This window comes from Amblyomma maculatum, chromosome 9 (genome assembly GCF_055883805.1).
Source record: "Amblyomma maculatum isolate TAMU_Amacu chromosome 9, ASM5588380v1, whole genome shotgun sequence".
Lineage (NCBI taxonomy): Eukaryota > Metazoa > Arthropoda > Arachnida > Ixodida > Ixodidae > Amblyomma > Amblyomma maculatum.
In genome coordinates this window covers 48622497-48649353 of record NC_139352.1, presented here as the reverse complement: position 1 = coordinate 48649353, position 26857 = coordinate 48622497, and the positions used below count along the sequence as shown (strand labels likewise).

Here is a 26857-nt window from a genome sequence, read left to right as displayed (position 1 = left end):
GGAGTATAGTGTTGCAAGGTCTACCACGATCGTACCGATGTTCGTCAAAATATAGATAAGAACGTATTGATTATGAATATTCATTTTCCCTTCAAGCAAACTTATTTCACCTTTGGTCTTCCTTCTTTTGTGATTTTATATAAGCAAGCAAAATCGCTCCCCAATACTGCTGAAATCCTGCGTTGAAGATTAAATCAGTTGCCGCCAGAACCTGTACACTTAAAGGACAACCATAGACGGTGCGGTGCCTACAGGTACAGATGCGGCAATGCAGGTTGATGCACATATTATATCCCTCTAATATTCATTAGACTTTCTTATTATGTGTTCTCTTCTATCCTATAAGTGACCCTTGAATGTTTTATAAAATCGCTGTGCAGCGTATATATATTGTTACGAAGGGGGTAAGACGTCGGAGCGCTGAACAACAAGACGATAGGGTCGGGAGCTCAGCTGGTCAACGGCAGCGCGTCCGGCACGAGAGTCCTTTTTTCAACGTCTTTCTCCTTCACTTGTCTTCTAAACTTCATCTTCTTCCGTACTGTTACATTTTCCCCCTTTGCAGACGAAGCCCCCCGGGCGAGGTAGTTATTCGTTTCCACGAGAGTGACACGGCTTCATCCGGGCGACATGGGCAACTTCGGTTCTGACTGAACGACGACCACTTGCTGTCATACGTGCTATTTGGTAGTTCACTTCACTGACGCGTTCAAGCACAATGTAAGGGCCAGCGTAATGCGCCAACATTTTCTGCGCTAAACCACGCTTTCGGAGAGGTCGCCAAAGCCACACTAAATCTCCAGGGGCGTAAGACACATGGCTATGCCGACTGTCGTACCGAGCTTTTGAACGCTCTTGAGAAGCGAGAATTCGCAAACGGGCGAGACGGCGAGCTTCTTCGGCTCGACAAAGAGTTTCCGCAATGCACGGTTCATCATGGACGGAGTAAGGAAGAATGGTATCTAGACAATACCGAGGAGGACGGGCATATAGCAGGAAGAACGGGCTGTAGCCAGTAGTCTCATGGGTTGCGGTGTTGAATGCAAACGTTATAAATGGCAGTATAGTATCCCAATTCTTGTGGTCAGATGCGATGTACATAGATAGCATGTTTGTGAGTGTGCGGTTTGTGCGCTCCGTCAAGCCGTTGGTTTGAGGGTGATATGGTGTGGAATGCCTAAAATGCGACGCACACAAACGAAGAAGCTCTTCCACAACATCTGCCATAAACTGGCGACCTCGGTCACTGATGATCACTCGCGGAGGTCCATGGCGGAGGATCACAGAACGGAGCAAGAACAGGGACACGTGGTGAGCGGTGGCTGAAGGAAGAGCTGCCGTTTCGCAGTAGCGGGTGAGGTAGTCGGCACAAACCACGATCCAACGATTTCCGTCGGATGACTTCGGGAAGGGACCCATAAGGTCGATTCCGATTTTCTCAAATGCGCCACGTGGTGGAGTCACAGGATGCAGCAGGCCCTGTGGCGTGGACGTAGGGCGTTTGTGTTGTTGGCACTCAGTGCAGCTCGCCACATATCGCTCAGTCGTCTGGCGCATCTTTGGCCAATAAAACCGGTCGCGGGCACGATGGAGCGTTCTTGCAGAGCCCAGGTGACCGGAAGTGGGGTCGTCGTGCATGGCGCGTAAGATGCACGAGCGGTAGCTCTCGGGAACCACAAGCAGAAAATTCGTACCGGTGCTTGAGTAAGCCTTTTTGTACAAAAGGCCATCACGGAGACAAAATGGGCTGGAAGCAGTGGAATCCCGCGCCTCCGCAAGCAGGGGCTCGAGGCTTATGTCGGTCTCTTGCGCAGTCCGCAAAGCCGAGGCGTCGGGAAACTCGGGCACGACGGAGGCGATGTAATGATCGAAATCACCAGAGTCACATTCGGTCGTAGGGAGAGGAAGGCGTGAAAGACAGTCTGCATCGGCATGTTTGCGGCCACTCTTGTACGAAACAGTGAAGTCGTACTCTTGCAGACGAAGGGCCCAGCGTGCCAGACGACCAGATGGATCACGAAGGTTGACAAGCCAACACAGGGCATGATGGTCCGTCACAACCGTGAAATGGCGTCCATATAGGTAGCACCGAAACCGCTGAACAGCGAAAACTACAGCGAGACACTCCTGCTCCGTAACAGTGTAGTTACGCTCAGGTTTGCTGAGGGAACGGCTTGCATACGCAATGACATGCTCGCCTGTTGTCGAACGTTGCACAAGCACAGCGCCAACACCAATCCCACTTGCATCAGTGTGGACTTCAGTCGGAGCGGAGGGGTTAAAGTGCCGTAGTATGGGATGTGACGTTAGCAGAAACTTTAGTTGGCGGAAAGACGCGTCGCAATCTGAGGTCCAGTCGAAAGGGACGTCATTCTGTAGAAGGGATGTCAGAGGGTAGGCGACGTCGGCAAACCTTGGAATGAATCGTCGAAAGTAGGAACACAGGCCCAGAAAACTGCGGAGCTCCTTTTGAGTCTGTGGTCGTTGGAATGCTGCAACTGCTGCAGTCTTCTGTGGATCTGGCCGAACTCCATCGCGGTCGACGAGATGACCGAGTACCAGCGCTTGACGTTCACCAAAACGGCACTTTTTAGAATTCAGGACAAGGCCAGCCTTCTGTAGGCAATCTAACACAACAGCGAGTCGCGTGTTATGTTCAGTAAAAGTCCGGCCAAAAATAACAACATCGTCTAAATAGCACATGCAGATTTCCCACTTGAGGCCACGAAGTATTGTGTCCATAAATCTTTCAAATGTGGCCGGCGCATTACATAGGCCGAAGGGCATCACGTTAAATTCAAATAGGCCGTCCGGGGTAACAAATGCAGTTTTTTCCTTGTCAGCAGGATCCATCGGAATCTGCCAATAACCCGATCGCAAATCAACTGAAGAGAAATAAGACGCGGAAAAAAGGCAATCTATGGCATCGTCGATGCGTGGTAGAGGATACACATCCTTTTTAGTGATGGAGTTGAGGCGACGATAGTCAATGCAGAACCTCCATGTTCCGTCTTTTTTCTTCACCAATATCACGGGAGCAGCCCAAGGACTTGAGGATTCCTGAATTACGCCCCTGTTCAACATGTCTTGGACTTGCTCGGTGATGATCTTACGCTCTGATGGTGACACACGGTACGGCTTTTGACGGATCGGATGGGCAGATCCCGTGTCAATCCTGTGGCGTGCGCGCGACAGGGGAAAACGTTGCGAGCCGTCGGACTGCGTGAAATCAAAGACGGATAGGTGCTGGGACAAGAGGTTCTTCAATATCTGTCGTTGTGATGTGTTCAACGATGCACTGATCATCGGAAGAAGCTTTTCGTCAGCAGGTGAGTTAGTAGCGGGGTTGTCTAGGGCAGGAGTAACGACAGCTACACAATTCGGGAGAGTTGCGCTACATGAAGCTAGTTTGGAACCCGCTGGAAAAACAACTGGTTCCGAAGAGCAATTTATAGTCCACAGTCCGGTACGGCCCTCTTTCACGCGAACCAAACAATGAGGCACCAACGCATTTTTCTTTACGCACTGTAAATTAAGAGGCGCCACAGTAGCCTCAAAAGAGTCGTTAATAGGACGGGAGCAGGACACCTGGACACACACTGCTGAATGTGGCGGTATGACGACTTCATCACACACACACAAAACGTCTTCATAATTTGATGTCTCTTCCAAAAGTTCACGAGGAAGAGAACCACTAACACTTAGCTCTCCCGTTCGACAGTCAACTGTAGCGCCGCACATTCGCAGGAAGTCAATTCCCAAGATTACGTCGTGCGTAGATCGGGGCAGTACTGCAAACTCCGCCGGAAATACCGTGCCCCCCAAGGAAACTTTAACGCTGCATACCCCAACCGGATACAATAACTCTCCACTTACTCCATAAAAATTTGCAGTTTTGTCCCAAACAAACATAACTTTGTTCTTCAAAAGGTTCTTAAAATTTAAACTCATCACTGAAACTGTAGCACCAGTGTCTACCAACGCAATCGTTGGCAAACCATCAACAATCACATTGACCTTGTTCTTTAACATGAACACAGACGGAGGAATAATAGGTAGCAGCGCACATTGTCCAGCGACCTCACCTCCATTGGCCGCGCTGGCTAGTTTTCCTGCGTTGGTGGTGGAGATCGGCGCCGTGGAGACGGGGAGCGGCGCGCACGAAATGACGGAGGTGGTGTCACACTACGGTCAGACGCTGGCGAATGGCTGCGGTGCCCTTCGTTTTGAAAACGGCCCCTCCGGGAAGGATGTTCTGGCCGATAGTTGTCGATGTAGGGCTGGACGATGCGTCGGTTCGGTGCCGTCGGGGGATTCCGGAACGATGTGCGCCGATTGCAGTAGCGGGAAATGTGACCCGCGGCCCCACACCGGTAGCACACCGGAAGAGGTCGCTCAAAAAGTGGCGTGTCAGCTGGTTCCTGCATAGTAGGCCGCGACGAATATCCGGATGGTGGTTCCGGGACGATGTAGTTGTCCGGCGGTCGGCGCGATGTGCGACTGGAGTAAGAGCGAGGATCTCTACGCTGATGGCAAGAGAATTGTTGGAAATTGTCTTCAGGCCTTGGTCGCGGAGGGTATAGGTCTTCGCGGCAGACAAAGTCGGTGACATTCGTGGACATCGGCGGGCACGCACCCCCATAAGTTGGACGAGCATATACGTCCCCTCCGAAGCCATTTGGCCGTACAAGCTGCTCACGTCGTGACATCTCATCTCGAACAATCTCACGGATCGCGCACAGGAGGCTTGGAGATGGAGATTCTTCAATGCTAGCCACTGTAGTCACATTTGCGAGCCGTCCAAATTTCGGTGTAATACGGCGAGTCTTTAGGGCCTCGAATGTTCGGCAGTGCCGGATAACGTCAGATACCGAACTCAAGTTTTCCTTGGCAATGAGGAAGTGGTAGACATCTTCCGCAATGCCCTTGAGCAGATGGCCTACCTTATCATCTTCAGTCATCCTGCTGTCGACGGTCTTGCACAACTTGAGTATGGCCTCTATGTAGGTGGTGCAAGTTTCGCCGGCTGCCTGGGCCCTCTGAGCAAGTGTCTGCTCTGCCTGTTTCTTTTTTGCAGCTAGGTCGCCGAAACATTCCTTGATAGCTTCGACAAAACTTTCCCAAGTTGTCAGGGAGTCCTCGTGGTTCTCATACCACATCAAGGCGGTTTGCGTCAAAAAAAAGACTACATTGGCTAGTTTAGCCACTGAATCCCAGCGGTTATAGCGGCTCACACGTTCATAATGATTGAGCCAGTCATCAACATCTTCCCCTGCTTGGCCGGCAAAGGAACGAGGCTCGCGAAACGGTAGCGTCGCATTCGTGGTGGTCGGCGGCGCATCGCGAGACGGGGGTAGAGGATCCCGTGTTGATGTTCGGGGCTGCTCGGTAGTCTGCTGCATTCTTGTTGGAAAGGGCGGGAGACCAGCGAGGCGACGGCTCCGACGAAGCTCCAGCGATTGAGGATGCGTCTTGAGGGTAGTCGTACCCAGCACCTGACCACCAATTTGTTACGAAGGGGGTAAGACGTCGGAGCGCTGAACAACAAGACGATAGGGTCGGGAGCTCAGCTGGTCAACGGCAGCGCGTCCGGCACGAGAGTCCTTTTTTCAACGTCTTTCTCCTTCACTTGTCTTCTAAACTTCATCTTCTTCCGTACTGTTACAATATATATAGGTTGCGAGAACATAACGTACTAGACTGCTAAAAGAATATATAGCGAAGTATACGCTTCATTAAAGGAAACATTTTTTATTTTTCATTTCACTCGACGTTTCGATCGGAGACCGATCTTTCGGTCTCCGATCGAAACGTCGAGTAAATTATATATATATATATATATATATATATATATATATAAAATTATATTTATTTCCACAACGTAATGACAAATTCGGGCCTCCCAACACCGGCAAAAATGTGAAACACTACACTCTGTAAACGTAATGGAATATATATATATATATATATATATATATATATATATATATATATATATATATATATATATATATATATATATATATATATATATATATATACATACCATTACTTTTGCAGAGTGTAGTGTTTCACACTACAATCTGCAATATAATTTTTATTGACATCAGTGTTTACTTCCCTAAAGTCGTTGAATTCCAATTAGAACGCTTTTTATTTTTTTTTTATTTCCTTGTAAATTTTGGTAAATTTGGCAAGGCACAGAAAGTATATTGATTGATTGAATGTCCTTTATTGAATGGGAAGGCTCATGGCCATGGATGGAGATAAAGGGGAGTAGACAGAATCTTCATTGTTTAGTCGTCACTCGAATCACATTGCTCTAACCAGGCCACTAAGCGAGCCATACTTGCAAATATCATCTGTGTTTTAGCATCAGTTTCTAGAAGGGAACGGTAGTTCAGGTGGTAGGGTTCTACACATCTGCGGGTCTTATCATAAATGAATTCATTTGATCGTCACCTTTCCCGACAGAATAGGAGTGGCACAGTAGTGATAGAAATAATAATGAACACCGGCTTTCTTTGTAAAAGCCATATTAATCTTAGCTATAATAACAATCAACCAATCAATCGATCAATCTTTATTTAATGTGCGCAGGAACAACCATGTGGTATTCGTGCTGCAGCACAAAAAAAAATGAAAATGCGCGCACAAGTTTTACACAAAGACCACATGGTTGTTCCTGCGCACATTAAATAAAGATTGATTGATTGATTGATTGATTGATTGATTGATTGATTGATTGATAGTTATTATAACTAAGAATAATATTTTTTCTACAAAGAAAGCCGATGTTCATTATTATTTCTATTATTACTGTACCGCTCCTATTCTGTCGGGAAAGGTGACGATCAAATGAATTCATTCGTGATAAGACCCGCAGATGTGTAGTGCGCAAAGTGATATCCCAGTCAGCCGCGCACACCTGCGCACTTGGGTCATAAAGAAAAAGAGAGCGCACCTCTGCCTCCGGCGCAATAGGTGCAATGCATGCTATCCCCGAGAGTCATCGTAAGCAGAGCATAGGTGCTCATTTTATTGACAAACAAACAAAACGTATATCACTCACAGCCTCATCACGTGCTCCTCCGCTGAAAGGCGAAGGGCTGAGAAACCATCTCGGCAGGCGATAAATCGTTCCCCCCGAAGGGCAATACGGGGTGCGCTACTTCGCTACTGTGCACAGCGATCGGCAAATACAGTGCATCAAGCCAGCACTGCTTTGCCCCGATCACCTCTCAATGCACGCGCGATGCATTTCTTTCCGAGTGTCAATGAATTGAACGCCACTCATTTTTTAATCTGTGTCATAGCATTAATAGTGTTTCGTATCTCTCTTCTTTCCTTTCATGTCCTCCTGAACGTCTTGTCAGGCGCCGCTGGATTTCTGCAGCTTGGCTGTGAGTATTGCTTTATCATTTCGTTTTGTTTATTTCAGACAAAATTACTTGTCTTCGTCAGTGTCGGGCTGACTGGAGCGTTGGCAAAAACGTACTAGTGTTTATATCTCCTATTCTCCGAATATCGGGTCTTATACAACAAGTGCAACACACCGAACGGACCGCCGCGAGATTCGGCGCGATCAGTGTGCTCCTTCCAAGGCACCTCCAGGATTGGCCATAATGGAAAGCTCGTTTAAAGCAAATCTTTACCGCAGCCATGCTGCTCCTGCTGGTACAGATTAGACATGAACTTGAGCACGCGGCGGCGCTGTAGTAGCATGGGATATAAACGAAGAGCTCAGATGAAGAGGTGAGTTTACCCTCAGTGGCGTAACCGGAAGCATTTGCTGGGTGGTGTATACACCGCCAGTCGAAAAAAAAAAAAAAAAAAAAAAAAGGCTGGACAGAAAATAGTCCGAAATGAGGGGGGATTCACTGCATCGAACATTTTGGAGGTGTTCCCCTCCCCTCCCCCCCCCCTCCCCTGCCCCCCTTCCCCCTCCATCGCCAATCTCTGGCTACTCCACTGCATGCTTTCTTTTGCAGTATTTCGATTGTACCGCCGGCTTCATGCAGCTGACGTATGCACAGCGGTATACCTACCTCAAAGCGAAAAGTGAGCTTTTGCATTTCTCCCGCCCCTGTGCCAAGATATCGTCTCATTTCTCTCTTTCCGCTTTAACTCCCACCTTCCTCCCTTCCCCTACGGCGCGGTTCAGGTGTCCACAGAAACAAGTGTGACAGATATGGCGCCTTTCCCTTCCTATGAACCAATTATTATTAATAATTGTACACAACGCGCGTTGCAAAGCGGTCCCTTAAACATTTTCGAAATAAATGCTATCCAGGAGCACCAGACAATGCATTTAACACTTTGCGCGCCTCCTCTTCGGTTGCTCTTTCTTGGCTTCGTACGCATTCGTGGCTTGCGAACGTTTCGTAACTCTTCATTCTGTCTCTAGTTTAAGCGTATAACGTCATGATTTTATTTGTGTTCTGGTTATCTGCGATACAGACGCGTCTATCGCATCGTCTTCGAAGTATGACGTCTGCCTGAGATTGTCGTATAGTTAGCTTTGAACATTTTCAAACACCTGTCATTTTCGCAATAGACGTCGAGAAGCCGATGCACCCGAGTGGAAGAATGGGTATTTAGTTTGCGAGCGTTGGGAGCAAAAAATAGGCAGCAACAAGCATTGCTGAGGCTTTTTTGAACGTCAGCGGCGAAAATTCTCTAATATCAGAGCTTTTGATAGTTTGAGGTGTACGACGATGCGAGAACCTTTCCGAACAAGCGTCAGCAGGAATGCGGCGCTGGTTAGCCCTCTACGGAAGAAATAATTCGTGCACATATGGGAGTATGTGGAGGATGTGAACTTTACTCCTCTTTGTTATTTCCGATTCTAGCACGGTTCTTGTTGTCGTTGTGGGTGTAGGAAGAAGGAAAAGAAAATGCACGGGCTTGCATGCTACTGGCTCTGTAGCTGAGCCACCTCCGATTCCTCGTGCAGACAGAAGAAAAAATAGCGAAGAAAGAAAGGGAAGAGGGAGAGGGAGAGAAAGACGCGCGCCGCAACAACAGCCGTCGTCCGCCACCAGCGGTGGCGTGTGCAATGACGGCCTACAACAGATACAAACTTCGGTGCCAGGCTAGCCCCCGCCGCAAGCGGCGGTAACCCACCTGTACCAGTCCCGTCAGGGGAGAGCACTCATCATCATCAGCCTGATTATACCCACTGCAGGGCGAAGGCCTCTCCCATATTTCTCCACTTAACCCGGTTCTGTGCTAGTTGCATCCACTTGACCCCTGCGAACTTCTTAATCTGATCCGCCCACCTAACTTTCTGCCGCCCCCTGCTACGCTTTCCTTCCCTTGGAATCCAGTTTGTTACCTTAAGCGACCCTCGGTTATCCTCTCTTCGCACTGCATGTCCTGCCCATGTCCATTTCTTCTTCTTAATTTCTACTAGAATGTCGGTAACTTGAGTTATTTCTGGAGAGCACTCATCTGTCACCAAAAATGACTGGGACATACAGATAAAATCAGAGCTGCCTATGAGACGCGGACACTGTAAGGGATCGAGAATTTACTTATCAATATTTCCCATACATGCTGCATTTGCTTAGAAAAGGGAACGCTATTTCGATTCTGCTTTCGATATTCCGATATGTGCCATACGGCACATATTGGAGTATATGAGGGTTGTGAACCCTGACTTCTCTTCGTTATCACCGATTCAACACACTTTAAAAATGCACAGACAGATAAAATCGGAGGCGTCTAGGAAACGCAGCCACTATAAGAACTCAGAAAGTTACCTTTGTAGCGAAAGCTTCACCGTACGCAATGTGTCTGCCAAGGTCAACCTGTCCAGCCGCTTGACCTTCCAAAAAGGTGGAGTGACCTTGACCTCATTAAGTGTTGATGTCCACCATTCCGTGGTATCCATTACAAAGTATACCGCGTCCTCCTTTTTCCAGAACCTAACTTAAAGAAAAAGAACATGAAACAAATCGCAGATTAAAAATGGAAAATTGCGATATTAGAGGGGCTATAGCGGCTGCTCTCAAGGCGAAACCGTGAAACCATGCATAACCAAGCTTAACACAGCCTTCGCTAGTATCCAGTGAAGTTGAGCATAATGTCTTATTTCCAGTCTTATACACAACAATAAATGCGGGCGATCCTTTTTATATTGTGTATATAAGACTGGAAATAAAGCCCTATTCGATTCTACTTTCAGCGTTGATTTCTCTTACCTGTTCGGCGATTTGCCAGCATCTGCGCTTCCTTTCAGATAGGCCTTTTTTTTTTTCTTTTTTTTTTACAGTTCTAACTCAGACTACATTACTGCTTTCATATTCGTTTGTAGCTGGCTATCGCGTTCGCCTCATATTTCTTTCTTGGGCTTCGCAGGGGCGTTCGCTTGGGCGCTCTACCTCCAAATCCAATTTTTACTACGCTGCTCGTTCTGCGTTGTCTTTTATAAAACAGCGGTTGTTCAATGTTCTTCTTGTGTTCTGTTTCGTGGATGCTACGGCGTCAGTTTTATTTACGAATTGGCATCAATTTTTGTTTATTGCTTGCTGGCTCTTATTTTCCGCGGTGCGTTAGCCTCATTCATTATTAGGTTCGGCTTTGTTCCTGCAGACTCAGTTTCGTAGACACATACGTGCTCCCTCCGTTTCTGAACCTGAGCTTCGACGAAGTTGTCGCTTTTGGTTCCACGCTCGCTGCATACTGCTCCTAGCCCGTGTTAGCCCATGCGTACTGAACTCGCATTCTTCGTTAGCTTTGCTCAAGGCTCTACCGTTAAACCAGACCCCGTCCGTGCGTTGTTCTTGAACGCGCAGTCTCCGATAGAGCGCGGGCAAATGCGCTGCTTAGGTTAGCGCTCGAAAGTTATTTGTTTGTTTGTTTGGTTTTGGTCTAGGCAGCAAAGCATCAATCAAGGCTCGACAAACAAGCAAACAAACGCAACCGCGCTTTTCTTCTCAGCTACAGCGTGAGCGCCGTCTTGCTTGCGGCCGGATCACCCGCCGAGTAGCGACCTCGGTCCTTCTGGCATTAGTCTCGTCGACTTGCGCTTCTTGTGAGAACCCCGCCGGGAAAGGGGCGAGCGAGGAAAGAAGCACCGGCCTGCGTAAACAAATCAATCAAGAGCCACAAAACAATTACGTTAGCTAAGCGAGGGCGCCACGCTTTGCATGTTTCGAAAGCTGTTCTGCTTGTCTCCTTTGCCTTGACAGGGAGAGAAAAAAAAAGAAAGAAAGACGAAGAGTTTAAAGCAAAGCGCACAGCATGATGCCTGGCCGATTCTCTCATCTCTTTTTACCTTTCCTTTGGACAGGCCATACTGGGGAGAGAGGCTCTCCATTTCAATATCTGTGTCGCTTTGTTCACTCCTGGAGCTGCGCCAGAAATAAGGATCTGCTGGTTAACTCAGTCAGCGTTACAGCTTCCCAAATATTATGCAATGAACCACATCAGCCTTGAATATCTTACCCTTTTTTCTTATATCCTTTTGTTTGCTTGTACTTTTCCCGTCATGTTACTGCCTCCGTCGCTGCAGTCTGGCTGCATTAAATTCTAAGTAATGGTTGCCGATTTTATCTCTTCCGCCACTTCCTCTTTGTAAAATTCTTTCAGGTCTTCAAAGAATGGAAATAAATAAAATCACATTTTTTACTACTTGCAGTGCCCTCAGGTTTAGTGATTTTCAAATGTTAGTTGATGAGTAGACGTACAAAGCGATTACTTGCGCCTCGCCGCGGTGCCGCGGTGGCGCAGTGGCTAGGGCGCTCGACTTATGTGTCCAAGGATACGTGATCGAATCCCGGCCGCTTGCTGTGCGGTGTCAGTGCATGTTGAAGAACACCAGGTGGTCTAAATTTCTGGAGTCTTCCACTACGGCGTCTCTCATAGCCTGAGTCGCTCTGGGACCTTTAACCCCACAAATAAAAGAATTACTTTTGTTATGCAAATAAAGTAGGTGTCTTGTCCCGCATCAATTGCATTACTGCAGTATGGCAGCGCCGCCATCAATCTACTTAGCTCTATGTTCCTTACTTTCCCTAGTGTAGAATAGGAGGTGAGGGCATTTTTCTGTTGCCGATGTCATCTTTCCTGACATCTTGGCAATAAACCTTGCTTTATTACGAAGAACAATGCTGTACTGCACTTGATCACGCATTGAAAGGAGCTGCCTGGTTCTATGGCATGTGCATAAGTGTTTTAATACAGCGACAGCAGGGCTGTGCCTGGCTCATGATGCTTATGCGGAGAGACTGTCTCTGAGTGCACAGGACAAAATTTTGTTGCATCTCACTTAGCTCTGCACTTGTGTCACACGTGAAGGGTAGCTGCTTGGTTTTGGCTAGCACTATGGATTCACTTCAATGTTCATGAGATTAAGGTCTTTCCCACGATGAAATAATCAAGAAAAATTACTGACAGCCTCTTTTATTTCAGCAAAGTAATGTATTTGGCATGTAAATGGCACATCTTTGCTTGCGACATGTGATGTGTTTCATAGAAAGTTTTGCTCAGATATGCACACAGGCTCATCATTTTTGTTTTTTACAAAACAGAAATAAGTACTCAATGGCACATTTTGAGGATACCCTCTAATCACGCGATGCTCTTAATTTAATTTTAGTTGTGCTTGTTTTCTTTAATGCAGCCAGGAAATAATCGGCCTTTATTCATTTGCATTCTACCGTATTGGCAACTAGGAATAAGCGTTTTAGTGCCTGCGTTCAAATGTCGCTGATAACTGAATGCGAGATGTTATCGGCGCTTATGAGAAGCAAAGTCACTTTCCTCCTCCATTCTGCAACTTCTAATATCCCGGTGCCGTTCTTGTTCTTCAGTTTTAACGCTGCTCGCGTCTCGTAAACTCTCTCGGCCTCTCCGTCCATAGCTGCTACAGAATGTCCTGCTCGTATGTCATGACACAATGAGACCTGCAAGGCCTTGACAAAGTTCACTCGCTCTCAGTGCAGCTGGAGGCGTCCGCATCGCGGAATGCACCGCAGCGGTTCTGTTCCTGGAGCATATTCGTTTTTATACTTTTCCTTTTTCGTGACAATGCGTAACCGTATTGTGCGCTTACGTAACTTGACGCCGCCCTGCTGCACACGTTACGCGAACGCCGCAATTTGAACGTAATGGCGAATTGTCGAGAATAGGACCCCAGGTGTGACAGTGAAGGTTATATTGGCGATGATCATTTATGGTGATGACGTTGATAGTCGTTGGCGCTAATGACCGTATTGGTTATACTGGTTATGGCAATCGTTGGAAATTTTGAGGGTAACGAGAAATCAAAACGAATTTATGGGTCCATCGAAGGCATGTCTCGTTATGGGCGCTTCCACCTTCAAGGCACATTAGTTATTTATGATGGTTAGAACGTAAGTGCTTACGTGCTGTCAATTCAAGAAAGCCCGAAATTGAAGAAGAGGAATAAGGTGGATTATGAGGTTAATTAGGAGTGGATTGAGGTGGGGATCAGGATGGGGATTACAATGTGGTGGATTAATATATGGATTAGGGTGGGTTAGAAAATTTCACATGTACATACTGCAATGACCATCTCTATGACCACTGCGACCATTTTACTGTCCGATGACATCACGCCTATTTTTGGGGTCGCTTTTTCCCTACGCCGTCCGCCACCGATTCGATTGCCAACGGGGGAAGCTTTCGCCGCACGGCAGCTGTGTCCTGGCCACAAGGTTTGGATGAGAAAAGTGAAACCCTGTACAACGGCCACTTCGCTCAAACACACCAACAGTGTTTCTCCACAAGTGGCGACGATGTCCACCTCTCGCGCTTGCATATACATTAACGCTGAGTCAATGCGCATCAAGGTCGCCGCGCATCGCGCTCGATGCGATGCATAACGTTGCACCACCTGCGAAGCCTCGGCCCAAATCGGTATCGACATTGAGGACAGTTGGTTTCGTTACTCAGCTCTTTATAGTGCTCTAGAAAACTGAATGTTCTCCACGCAAGTAATTTAGTTAATGAGATTTCACGTCCCAAAGCACTTATGGTCTTCAGTCCTCCCAGCCACGCACTACCTTTATCACGGCCATCTCGTACATCACTTCGTCGCCACAATCATAGCAGCTTTGCGCGTATTTTTGGTCGTACTAAAACGTTTAACATGTCTGCCCTTCCGCGTGCCATAAATAAATGAACAGCCTTCCTGAGGATGTTACTAACACCAAAAATCCTGCCATGTTTCGAGATATGATAACCACGATCCTCACCTAATGTCATGTTTTTATGTGCTCTTACGGAAAATCACTTTTACTATACTGCCTAATATGAACAAAATTATGCTCTTTTGAACACAGTGCCGGATTGTGTTCCTTTCCCTATTGCCACATTTTGAACGTTGTATAGTTATTCTATATTGTATAATAATAACCAATGTATAACTTGTGTTTTTATCTTAAAGGGAGGGACAAAAGCTAGGAAAAATTTTAAGTGTATTCTGCTCAGTACGTCTTGCTAACTATTGTATAACGCTTCTCTCAAATCGCTGTTTTTGCTCTGTTTATAACTTCATGTATGTACTGCCCCACTCACACAATGCTCCCATGTTGAAAGGGCCTGTGAGTAACTTGAATAAATAAATAAATAAATAAATAAATAAATAAATAAATAAATAAATAAATAAATAAATAATATTAGCAAGAAGCGGTGAGCATCGCAGCTCAGGCGTAGGCAAGGTGGCTTCTCACTCGCACGTTTTAGTGTCGGTGCCCGGGGCATTTCTAATAGTGTGGGGCTAAGTACGTCTTTTTGCGCGAAACAGGCAATATATTTTAAGCCACAGTGCCTATTGTAATCGCGTTTTCTAAATTATAAATGATCGGCCACAAGGCTCTTATCCAATTTGATGCTGAGCGATGACAAGTCCACATGTCGAAACATTGGCTACAGCGTACTGAGGTTCCCCCTCAAGCCTTTTTCGTTTTATTTTGACTTGTGCTTATAACCATCTTCAGCTCCTGATTGTACCCTAGATGCCTGACTATAATAGTCAAAAAGTTATTTACAAGAAGCTAGATAGCCAGCTTAATAATTAGCATCTCTATTCACGTTTTTCTTTATGTCGCAGCAATAGTGCAGTTGTGAGGGAGAAACTAGCTATCTCAAAATGCTTAGTTTTAAAAATTAGAGAGATATACCTGAAACACGCCTAATTAGGGCGCGTGCGCCTTGTGTGTGTGTGTGTGTGTGTGTGTGTGTGTGTGTGTGTGTGTGTGTGTGTGTGTGTGTGTGTGTGTGTGTGTGTGTGTGTGTGTGTGTGTGTGTGTGTGTGTGTGTGTGTGTGTGTGTGTGTGTGTGTGTGTGTGTGTGTGTGTGTGTGTGTGTGTGTGTGTGTGTGTGTGTGTGTGTGTGTGTGTGTGTGTGTGTGTGTGTGTGTGTGTGTGTGTGTGTGTGTGTGTGTGTGTGTGTGTGTGTGTGTGTGTGTGTGTGTGTGTGTGTGTGTGTGTGTGTGTGTGTGTGTGTGTGTGTGTGTGTGTGTGTGTGTGTGTGCGTGCGTGCGCGCGCGCGCGCGCGTGCGCGTGTGCGTATGCTTGTGCGTGTGCGTGTCACCAGGAATGAAAACCATTTGTCGCTACTTATTATTCCGCTCCGCAAGGTTTAAATAACGTCCTCGCAGTTTTAAACCAACCGAACTATACCGTTTACGTAAAGTATTTCTTTTTCTTTGAGATATCTTTAAGATATTTTAACAATAAAAATGCTTCCACGCGGCAACGGCAACGCTGCTACTGCAATGTCCCGAAACTGGTTTCAGAGAAGAAAATCTGCCTTTTCCTGGAATTCTCTACCCGATGGAACTATGCGGGCACAGTGGATGCCCGCATAGTTCCGCAAGTAAATGAAGTTACGCGAAAGGCGCATTTGTGCAGCCATTGCAGGCACCTTGTGTTCAAGCCAATAAAGAAAGAAATAGCAATTTAGTCTTTCCTCATTAATAAACTGTGGACAATGAAAAGGATACTGCAGACTATAGGCATGCCAATCCCAACTGTTGTTTCACAGGGCTAGGACGCTGTCTTTCTTTTTTTTTAAGTTCCTTTACATTTAGCTGGGACACCTGACGTGCATGTATATGCGGGGAAGAAACAGCACAGTTCTGAGAAATTCTTGTTTCGCATTATTCTGTCACAATCTTGCTGAATGTGAGGCGGTTGTACATCATTTGCAATTGGCTGCCCTCCCACGGTCAGCTGACGGCTGCGTATCGCAGTGAGTGATACATGTGTGATACACGTGTCGCGAAGAAGGCGGCTCGTCTGTGCATAGCAAATCAGAGAGAGAGCGAGAGGTGTAAAGAGGAGCGAAGTGCAGCGCCAGACAATTGAGATCCGAGGGAGCCGCTGAGCGCTTCATCATTGTCAGCGCTTTTTCGCGACTATTATTTAGGGCAGGCCTTTTGCAAAAAGGCACGCGCGAACGCTGCGCTTCTTTTTTTGTTTTACTTTATTTCCTTTCTCTCCCCCTCTATCGCCCTCCGTTCTCTCCGGCGCATTGTTGCGAACGAGACGACAAGCTGCTGGGTGTCGCATTTCACGCCTCTATAACACTGCCGCTCGCAAGGAGGAGATAGCTGCGTGGCTCTGGATGGACTGCAGAGGACGAGGAGGCAATCGTTGGCAGCGGAGAGATTAGATAAAGAGGGTGATCCTAGTTTTCTCCTTCCTTCCTCGCTTCCTTTTCGGCTTCTCGCTCGGCAGGACGCCACGGAGGAAAGAGCTGACGGCTGACGGACGGCGAGAGTGAGAGCGGGAGAGCAGTCCGTAATTTCGAATCCTGATACGTGTTCGCCAGTTGGTAGGCGCGCCTGTTGGTTACGCAATTTTGAGGGATCCGTTCGGTGGCTACACATTCAACACTTCCCTCACCGCGATCTGTGCGGCATTTCGAAAGTCTTTTGTATCTTCTGCCCGCTTCTCTGATACAGCGAGGAAAGATAAGAAAAAGGTGCAAACAAAAGCAGGCGCTGTCATCATCTCTCCTGGAACCACCGCCACTGGCCGTTACGGTATAGAATCGAGTCTGTAGCTTTCCTCCTCACCTGCCTGCGTATCTCCGCATCTACGCGTGGCGAAGCAATGAAGATCGAGTGAAAAGAGGGACAAATGCACGTTGCCGGCGTCGAAGAGTTGATTGGACCGTCCCCAAGTCCGATCGGAGGCCATCACTGCCGTGGGTTCGGGCATCCGGGACACTGGATTTTCATGTGTGCCGGCGCTGAGGAGAGTGGCGGCCCGTCGGTGCACAAGGTGCGTTCGGAGTGTTACCCCGGTGCGGAGCAGGAGCACTCGCTGCTGCCCCTTCACTCTGGAGCCATGAAATGGGTCAAAGTGAGTGTAACGCACTATGCTCTTTCTGGACATTTTTTTTTTTTTGCTTTCTTTTTCAATGCGTTTGGGGAAGTGGAGAACCTCGGTGAGAATGAACGAGGTCCTGAACTAAACAAAAGCGTAAGCCGGCGGAATTAGGTGGGATTAGCCGCATTCAGCGGGATTAGCCGGGCATCCAATACTCCGCTGTGAAACGGAGGTGCTGGCCCAACGGTGGTATTTAACCTGAGCAAAACTTTCCTCTAAACTAAACAGTCAAGAAAAATTATTTACTACCTCGACCTCTATGCTGACGCGTTTGTTGACGTCAATACCAAGTTTCCTCACTAGTAATTTTCAAAGACTGACTGTCTTAAATGCATGCCGGAGTCGTTGCGACCGCGAAGGGAGCTTTATAAATACATTTGTATTTATGAAAAAAACAAATGAGAAAAGGAACGTTAACCCGTCTCGCTTTGTTCTAATCTTCAGTCTTAATCTGGTTACTTCTTGTCATGATGTTTATGCGAAGACGTCATGAATATGTTTGAGAGACCGCGTATGTTCATTATTTATCTGTAAAGGACGCCATAGGAACAAAGTCCCATCTGCGTCTGCCAGTATCACTTAGTTAAGGGTACAGCGAAGGTTACAGGCGACAAGAATATAACTTTTAGCGATAGCCCTTTGAGAGAAATGGATAGAGTTTGGAAAAGAAGACAACTGTGACGTCCTTAGACCCTTTTCTTCTCCTTTTGTTAGAAATGGAGAAATAAGAAGCCTCTAAGTAATGGAATCACGAAGCCAAGGTTAGGTTAAGGTGTGAAGAAAAGCATACAAAAAATAAAAAAAAAGAAAAAGGGCGCGCAGCGAGCATTTCCGTGAGTTTAATGACACGTTCTCTTTAGTTTTGTGCAGTAGCTGCAAAGTGGCCGATCGTGTCTCCAAATGTACCGATAAGCGGGCTGAGAGAAACTGAAGATGCGCGCGAAATCCCTAGGTGCATTGTGACCTGGCCACTTCATGATAGAGATTCCGAATCCGGGAGAGCTGCAAAAGGAAGGTTCCGAGATAAGGTTCGAAGAAGGAGATATCTGCAAGACAGCTGCGCTCGCCTAAAAGTGAAATCGAAGTTAAAAGCATTCAGGGAAAACTTCATTTTTCTCTCTTTTTCCTAAAGATTCCAGCTTTTGTTAACGCACTGGTGGTTCTTACCTGTATATATTCGACTCATCCACTTTTACAGCGTTTAAAATCTCTACGAACGCGGAAAAACTGATTCCATCATCCAGGGTCAATTTTATAAACTGCAAGCAAGAAAAACAGGGAGGTCGTTTTGAAAACCAGTCGCTTTATCTACCGCCATCCGCTGTGGACGGCAATGGGAGAGATGTCTACGACAGATGAACATTTCATAATGGAGGCTTTGTTCCTCTGTGTTTGGCTTTGTTCCCCCCCCCAAAAAAAAATAAACAATAATAATAAGGAATTTTTCGTGAAAACTGTAATGAACATGGTGCTTGACATATGTAGTACGAGCAGACTTAAGTTCCTGCGGATCGACTCGAAACATTACGGATCGCTGTATAAAATATGTTTTAAAACCAGAATAAGCGAGGTCGGCATTTATGCGCGGAAACACGGATCATTGCTGCCTTCTTGTATTCCTTTCCGCTGGGCACCGGTTCTTAACAGGTTGTTGCAGAAACCACTCTTTCTGTGCTGGTTCAGGATGGTCTCTAAACTGGATCAGCGATTCGGAAAGCGTTTCATTCCAACCACGCAACATTGAAACGTGTAAGTCGGATGGTTAGCGAGGACGTATGTAAAGCAAGGCAACGGGCCAGGGATATGCGTTTCTGGTTCGGGATTTTTTAACAGCTCGTGGCGCACTTGGCAAGGCGGATGAGGACAACGTTATTAATTCCTTCTGTGTCCACTGAAGACACCTGCGGAGGTGTCTTCTATAAAACTGTTTTTCTGTTATTTTCGCTTTTATTTTTCTTTTTTTTTTTTGCGTACCCCAGACGACAATCACACGGCGGTTACTGTAAACTGGTTTAGGTCTGGGAAATTAAGCATATCCAATGCATACAAATGGTTGCCTCGTGGTGTCGTTTTTTATTTTTTTTTTTTAACCTCCTGGTTCGTTCTTGTCCCATTTTTCTAGCCGCTCAGTCGAGGTGGAGGTATTTTCCCCGATAAATTTCAGCTTGTTATATATTACACCTGCGTATTAATTTTTTCTTCACTTCCGTAAACCTCCATCCGCTCTTTATATCTGTTCACTTAGTAGTTCCGTCTCCCATTTTATGTATTCGAGACGTAGGACCCCCTTGTAGAGAAAGAATGTAGAACTTAATGATTTCAACGCTACTGTAATACTTCTTTGCTGCTTTCGACTAATTCGACCACGTTATCACAAAAAGTTATCTCATACCAACATATCCCTTTGTGATAAAGGTATAGTCGGGATTCATTTCTTCCGAAATCAGAATGGCAATAAGCGCGTAAACTAGCAAAGGATGGTAACTTTACGAGTTTTTTTTTCGAAACCGCCGTAATCTCAATGTTTTTTCCAATGGAAACGAAAACAAATTCAGGTAGATTTTTTTTTTTTTTTCATTTAAAGGAGGAGTTTGTGTTTACTTTTATTTTTGCTGACGTCGCACCATTAACCTGAATGATAGAATCGATTTCCTACTTCGAGCCAGTTAACACGAATCTTCAGCTAGGTCATGCATCTCTGAGTTTAGCTTAGAAATACGCATCACTTGCTGTATTTTTCATAGACCTGCCTTGAACAAGGTCGTTTTTTTTTTTTTTTTTTTTTTTTGTTTCATGTAGGCCGTGAGTATGGGCTTTATCTTTCAACCGGGGACTCTTCGAGGGGAAAATTTATCGCATCGTGCACGCGCAGAAACAAGCACATGGCTGATGCATGCCCTAGATTAAGATTCGTGAGCTATTCTTCTCCGTATTGAACTCAAAACTTCTAACGAGACGAAATTAAAACTATACGAGCACTGCTCTTTCAAAGTGCTAGGACCCTAGCATTCGCGAATTACCCCTATAGGCCACTAACGCGTCTCAGAAAACGAAATCCCCTTTTCTCTGAAGCGCTCGACTCGATGAGGCTTCAAGTGCGAACTGGGCGAGGGATGTGATGCAACAGCTATGGCCGCGTAATATCTTTCTCGAAGGCCGATAAATAAAGGTACGTACATTGAGACGCGATGCAAACATCGCAGTTAGCCGTTCTTCGACACTGCCTAGAACTTCTTTACTGGCACTTCGCTTCTCAAGCCAATAGTTTAAACGTCAGCTAAATTATAGTCTTTACTAATTAATCAACTTTCGCGAACGACAAAAGACCACAGGATTGGGCAGACCACTTTCAGCAGACCCCGGGAGGTTTCATTAGTTTAGGGCCCCTGCGCGTTCTCTAAAAGCGAGGTAGCATTTAACTGGGATGCCCGTTGTACACTTTGTCACACTGTAATTGCATTGCGGGAGCGTTCATTGCGATAAGTGTGCCCGAATTGGCTGTCCTTGTGCCAAGGCAAAAATAAACAAATTGAAAATAAGCTAGACAGCGATGGTCATTCCGAACTGCTCGGCAACTCCTCCATTGCTGGCTGATAGCGTGTTGGAGCAAAACGTCAACTTAAAAAAAGGCGCGTTCTTTTTTTTTTTTTTTTTTTTTTTTCTGGCGAAATTGTTATCGCAGCGCTTAGTAACATCCAACGAGCTTTCCATGTTTAGCGTCAGCAACTGAATCTGTTATACGAGGCTCATCGGTTAGAGAGAGAAAGATATTTAGGCACGTCGACAGCCGACGCTGGTTCTGCAGCTGCTGGAGCGCGTCCCATTCGTCCTTTCTGCTTTTGTTTACTGTTTTGTTTAGCAGCGGCTAACGGAACTAAACAGATGCGCACGTGGCATTTGCCGCTTCCAGCTAGGTTTGCTAAGGGTCGAAAAACGAGCTGACACGAAGTGTTTGCGTCAATGAGCACTTGTTCCTCGTACGATTTCTTTTTCTCTGATATTTTTTTTTTTGTTTATCATATCCTGTTTAGGAAAAAATAATAATACTGCGGTGAAGTTAGCGGCGGTGAGCAGGTGTCTGCAGCCCTCGACAAAGTGCACTGAGACATTTAACGAGTGTTACACTGCGTGGCTAAAACACCCTCGTCATGGTCCCAGGAATAGATAGCTCCAAACTGCGCATGCGGTTTAGAGAACTGAAACAACAAGTGAGAGAGGAGGAGTTGGGGTGGCTAACGAACAGTAGCAGGTGCAGCTAGCGAGCACTCCGTCAAGAGATTCAGTACACGGCGCTGCGCGTCTACGTTAACGCGGCAGGGTTATAAAATAAACCAGGTGTGCTTGATTTGGTTTGTTCGGTTTAACGTCCCGAAAGAGACTCTGGTTGTGAGGGATTAAATTCGAAAGCCTTCGTTTCTTTACCGTAGACTCACATCGCGGAGTACGCTGGCGCCTTGTATTTCACCTCCATGAACACGTGGCTGCCACGCTATCGCCTCGTCATACCTTTAAAGGAGAAGCTCAACTGCACCCCCCAATTTTTTTTTTTTCATTTATTTTTATTGCGAAAGCAATACTACTTTAGGTTTCGAGCCTTCAGCGCAGCGCGGCCGGTAGCCACGTCTTACCCACGTGACGCTGTGACGTCACACCCCACGTGGGCTGACAGGAGCTGCCAACTTGGGTCTCTCGTTTCACATGGGACGGTTATGTCAGAATCAGCCTGCTAGGACCCTGGCATTCACGTTACCCGTATAGGCCACTAAGGCACGTTCATACGGCTTGGTTAAAGCGGGGCTTTATATGTGGGCTGAGGAAGAAGAAAAAGAGAAGAAGAACGCTCGGTCACCCGTAGCTAATGCTTTCGCTCAATATTTGGTTCAGCAGCGTTGAACCCTTGTAATTTTTTTTTTCTTTTTTTCATCGCACGTAGGGATCCGCTTGTACCTGAAACCTACGCCTATGATTCATTTCTGTAGCCTCGGCAGTCGAGTCCCTGATGGACTGAGGCAAAAACTTTCGTTCGTCGCTTGCGTTGCCTCGGGATGTTCAAGCCAAAGTCAGTTCTTTGTACGAGCCGTGACTGTTCCCTGCCAGTTTGACGTCTCTCGTAGCTCTCTCTACTCGCCGCCCGCGGAAACTAATCGCTGTGCGCTCCAAACCATTGCGGCAATCGTTAAAATGCTAGCGGCGTTCTGTCGAGTCAGGCTGAGCATGGGGGCGTTATAAATGCCGAAGAGCCGTGCTTGTTGTTGCGTGTGCGCTAACCCGGGAGCGCTGGCGCAAACAACTGCATTGGCATATCGCTCTTCACGCATATGCTCCTTTTCTGTTTACCGCCTTCGTGCGTCATTGTAGCTCCGAGCTAACAATCAACCGGGGGCATTGGTAGAGAAGTGGAAGCAAAAAGAACAAAAAAACGTATTGTCCTGGCGCCGTCGACACTGCTGCACTGTTAGGTTTGTCCTTTCCAGTTGTCCCCAGTATTGAGTCGGTTCTCGGATATGTTTGCGCGCATGTGGGGTGCCCTTTATTAGCAGATTTTTTTTTTTTTTTCCTTTGGTGTCAACTAACTTAAAAGGAACAATTTCGCGTTGACAACGACGGTAACATTTAGCCCTAACGCTTCTTATATTTCAACACCATTTCGATTGCGCAGTGATTGGTAGCGAAATTTTATTTGTAAGGGTGCCTTGAGGCTCATGCTACGATGATAATTGGAGCTATCTGGGTGACTCAGTGTGTTTGCTCATCACGGTGGCCCATTCAAAGCAGAGGTGATCATGAATAGGCATTTGTGCCAGCTTCATTCATTATTAACGATTACTCACTTGTCACGATGTCGAGCCATTTACGTGGAGCGATCGCTGACGTAACGGCTCCGCCTTTTTCACAAGGCCGCTCTGCGCATGCGCGCCTTTCTCCCGGTTGAAAACGAACCACCAACCCCAGCTGCGCATGCGTAGTTCTTGGCCTCCGCGATCGGCGCAGCCGGAGCTGATCTCGGAGGCCATGCGTAGTTAATATTCGGGACAGCCGTATGCGATAGATGGCGGTAGCTGTAAAAAACACACACTCATTTCGCTGGCGGCTGCATCTCCCAAGGACGTTAAAGAAGGGCGCGGTGCCCTCGGTCGCGTATGGGCTGGGGTCACGAATTATGCTGTCCTAAATATTTAGTAATAAGCTTCTTGATTAGCATTTTTGAAATGATTTTTGGAACGATTTCTCGTTGCATATAGCATACATTTCCTAATATTCCTAATATAGTTGAAGGGCTACTAGCAGGAGGTATTGAGAACACGTGCTAAGCGCAATTAATTTGCTTATTTACTTCACCTATACATCTTTATCACCTCCTCAAACCCCACGTACCTATTTTGCGAAGCGTCTGTGCCTCTATCGTGGAACTGCCACCTCGCAATGTTGCTGTCCTAATTATTGTCTTTGTTACCTTGAAGCTGTATAATTTGTATTTATTGCAAATGAATTCCTGGAGCCTGTACACATTTCCGTCTGCTTTCGCCTGTTTAGTTCGAATAGCTAACTGAATGTTTGAGCTTCTTCGCAAGAAAAAGCTGGTGCATGCAATTATCTGTATCCAGCGCGCGCGAACTTCAGTAATTACACCTGTGGCCGCACCTAGTGCATATATATACACACACACCGGGTGTCCAAGCTAACTTTAGCCAACGGTTAAAGAAATAAAAAAATTCAGGTAGGCCATAGCAACCAATTGTATACAGCTGCCAGCCATCTGCCGCAACACAGGCATTTTTTATTTTTCAACTAATTAGTATTTATGGTATTTGTTCTAATTTACTCTACTGCCTTTAGATAATAAATGGGATTTGCAAAGTTTGACAGTACTTTCTGAAACCCCCATTCCATTTATTTCCGATAATGAAAGCATCAAGTGTATCATTCTTCTAAGCTATAAAGAAAGCCCGCGAAATACAAGAACCCGTATAGCAGGTAACCTGCAGTTTAGGTGGACAGCGGGTTCGTTCCTCATTGGTTCGCCTTTTTGCTGAGATACATAGCTCTGTCGACAAGAATGCTCATCATCTGTGCTCATTAGTAATGCTACTAGAAAGAAATACAAATTCCACCTAAACTATCATGCGACAAAGCGTTTTGCTTATGATTGTAATTATGCGCACATTAGAAAAATGGTCATGAAAAATAGAGTATTGTCAATCTTTTCTCATAAAGGAGAAAATAAATAATATAATTAAGAACTGGATTTATTAGCACAGCACCTCGCAACAACAACAAAAAAAGAAAAATACAAGATAGATTAAAAGTTCAATCGTCACTTGCGTCCTTCCATGAAATTGCCTGAAATGGCGAATTTATTCCACTTTAAGCAATAATCAACACTGCCAACAAGCAGAAAACGAATTTGTAAGTATTGAGGCGCTCTGGATATTCGCATAAGTTAAAATTCAACTAAATTCAAGAAATACTTAATCGAACTTTTGACGCCTACTTTTTAGGGGAAGCCATGAGCAGTTCCATAAATGGAAACTTGCGTTCAGTTTACATATATATATATATATATATATATTAGTTTACATAATGCAATACATTTTAGTAGCTGATGTTTATAAAGTACTTCGGATTGTTTTTATGAGACTCCGATAAAAATCTAAGAACCGGTAATTGTTGTTTTATTATTATTTTTTTTTTACTTCGAGTCAAAGTTGTACGTTTTTTTACATATATATAATTTTTGGATTTTGGCCTCATACAAAATAAGATGGAGAACGAAAAAGCAAGTCTACAGCTTCCAAGTTCTTTAGCAATAGAGGAATAGGCCTGGATAATGCAGAGAAGTTTCAGTGGCAATACTTTATTAAGTCGGGCCAGAATATAGAGCTGAATATTGACAATTTCCAAAAACAGTGCGCAGTTTCATACTTAATTTTATAATTTTAAACAATATAATGCAACACTTTTTCAGGACGTATTATTTCTGAGGTATTGAAGCCTCTTGAGAGGGATTTTTATAAATATTGATGATGATGTTGTTTTTTAATTGGTATCAAATATGAGCCTTTTTTGCTGTTTTCGAATCTTGGGCAATTTGATGCGTTGTAGAGAATACACCCAGTAGTCTAGAGCTCACAATTTTGCCTGACTATAAGAAAGAGATTTGAATAATAAACAGAAAGATTTGATGCTAACAACATAACGCACCATGCCCTTATTTACGTTTGAAAAGTGACTTTTTTGTGGCGCGTTGCTCCTGGAGCAATGTTTGTGATTTTTTTTTTACTAAATTAAGAACAAAACAAGTTTTTATAATTCCCATAAAAGTAAAAGTTGCATAGACATAGTGGGTAAAAAAGAATTGATGACAAAATTTTAGTACGCTAGCAGCAGGTCCCCAAACTTGCAAATTTTGAAATGACAAAAATGAAGTTTTCTACCTGTAGTGATATACGATTTTTTTTCCCGAGAAATTTACGCCGTATCTTGCAAACCTATAGCCCATTACTTTGTGTCGAGACATTTGCCCACCCCATTAAAAAAATTTAATTGTAAACAAAAAATGGTCAGCACACCAATATATATATATATATATATATATATATATATATATATATATATATATATATATATATATATATATATATATATATATATATATATATATATATATATATATATATATAAGCAAACATTAAAGAAAAAGAAAAGACCTAAAGTACCATCCCCAACGCTTTCCTTGGCCTCGCCGACTGTTGGCTTCTTTCCTTCATGTATTATAACGAGCACCCTCATTTCCCCTTAATTGATCTGGATATATATATATATATATATATATATATATATATATAGGTATGTATAGCCTTTCGTAACCTACAACTGGCACCACCTATGTATAAACCGCAAGATAACTAAACACTCGACTTGTTGCCCTTGATAGCAAACCTCGGTGGATGGAGCGTGCTGGGCCGGTTCCTCAACTAACGGAACTAGTGGCGAGATGGTTACAACATTCTTCGACGCTATTGTCACGCTATTGCCCCCTAGCCAGAGAGACGGCATTGTGCATTCTCGCCGTGCCTCCTTACAAAGCGTAAAAACTAGGCGGTTAAAAGACGCTTGACGCGTCGCGAGGCTGCAAGGTAGAAAAGAAAGAAAAAAAACAAAATTGTCTTCTGAAACAAGGACAACCAGCAAAGGCTCGACGAATTATGTCCCCTGCTAGTACTTGGCAACCTCGATTTGTATACCTGATGCATTCAAACACCGCCCTGTCCTTACCGCAGCGCAGTGCCAACTGTGCCACAAGGTCAAGGTGCGTACAAAGCCAGGGGAGAGGGTCAGAAACGAGGGTGGGCGTTATTGCTGGAAAATATAATATAAAAGGTTTGCTACTCGTCCGTCTTCCTTTAAGGCAGCAGAGTTTCTGTTCAGTAAATTACAACTGTGCTTCAGAGAACAAAAGTGTCGAAGTGGCCCAGAACGTCACGTGT

General features: G+C 45.4%; 1 protein-coding gene across 6 annotated transcripts in view; it reads left to right on the top strand.

Moving 5' to 3' along the window:
• Positions 1 to 26857, top strand: part of LOC146179013 (uncharacterized) — a 449427-nt gene that overhangs the window by 278016 nt on the left and 144554 nt on the right. For 3 of the 6 annotated variants that reach the window (XM_084578711.1, XM_084578709.1, XM_084578708.1), the window contains one exon: positions 7377 to 7403. Coding sequence is in view for 5 of the 6 variants with exons in the window: in XM_084578709.1 (XP_084434835.1) it covers positions 7377 to 7403 (27 nt within the window). In the remaining variant the exon portion in view is untranslated. Of the gene's footprint in view, positions 1 to 7376; positions 7404 to 16498; positions 17343 to 26857 lie in introns of those variants that run through there. The other 3 variants (XM_084578704.1, XM_084578705.1, XM_084578703.1) reach the window with 2 other exon arrangements.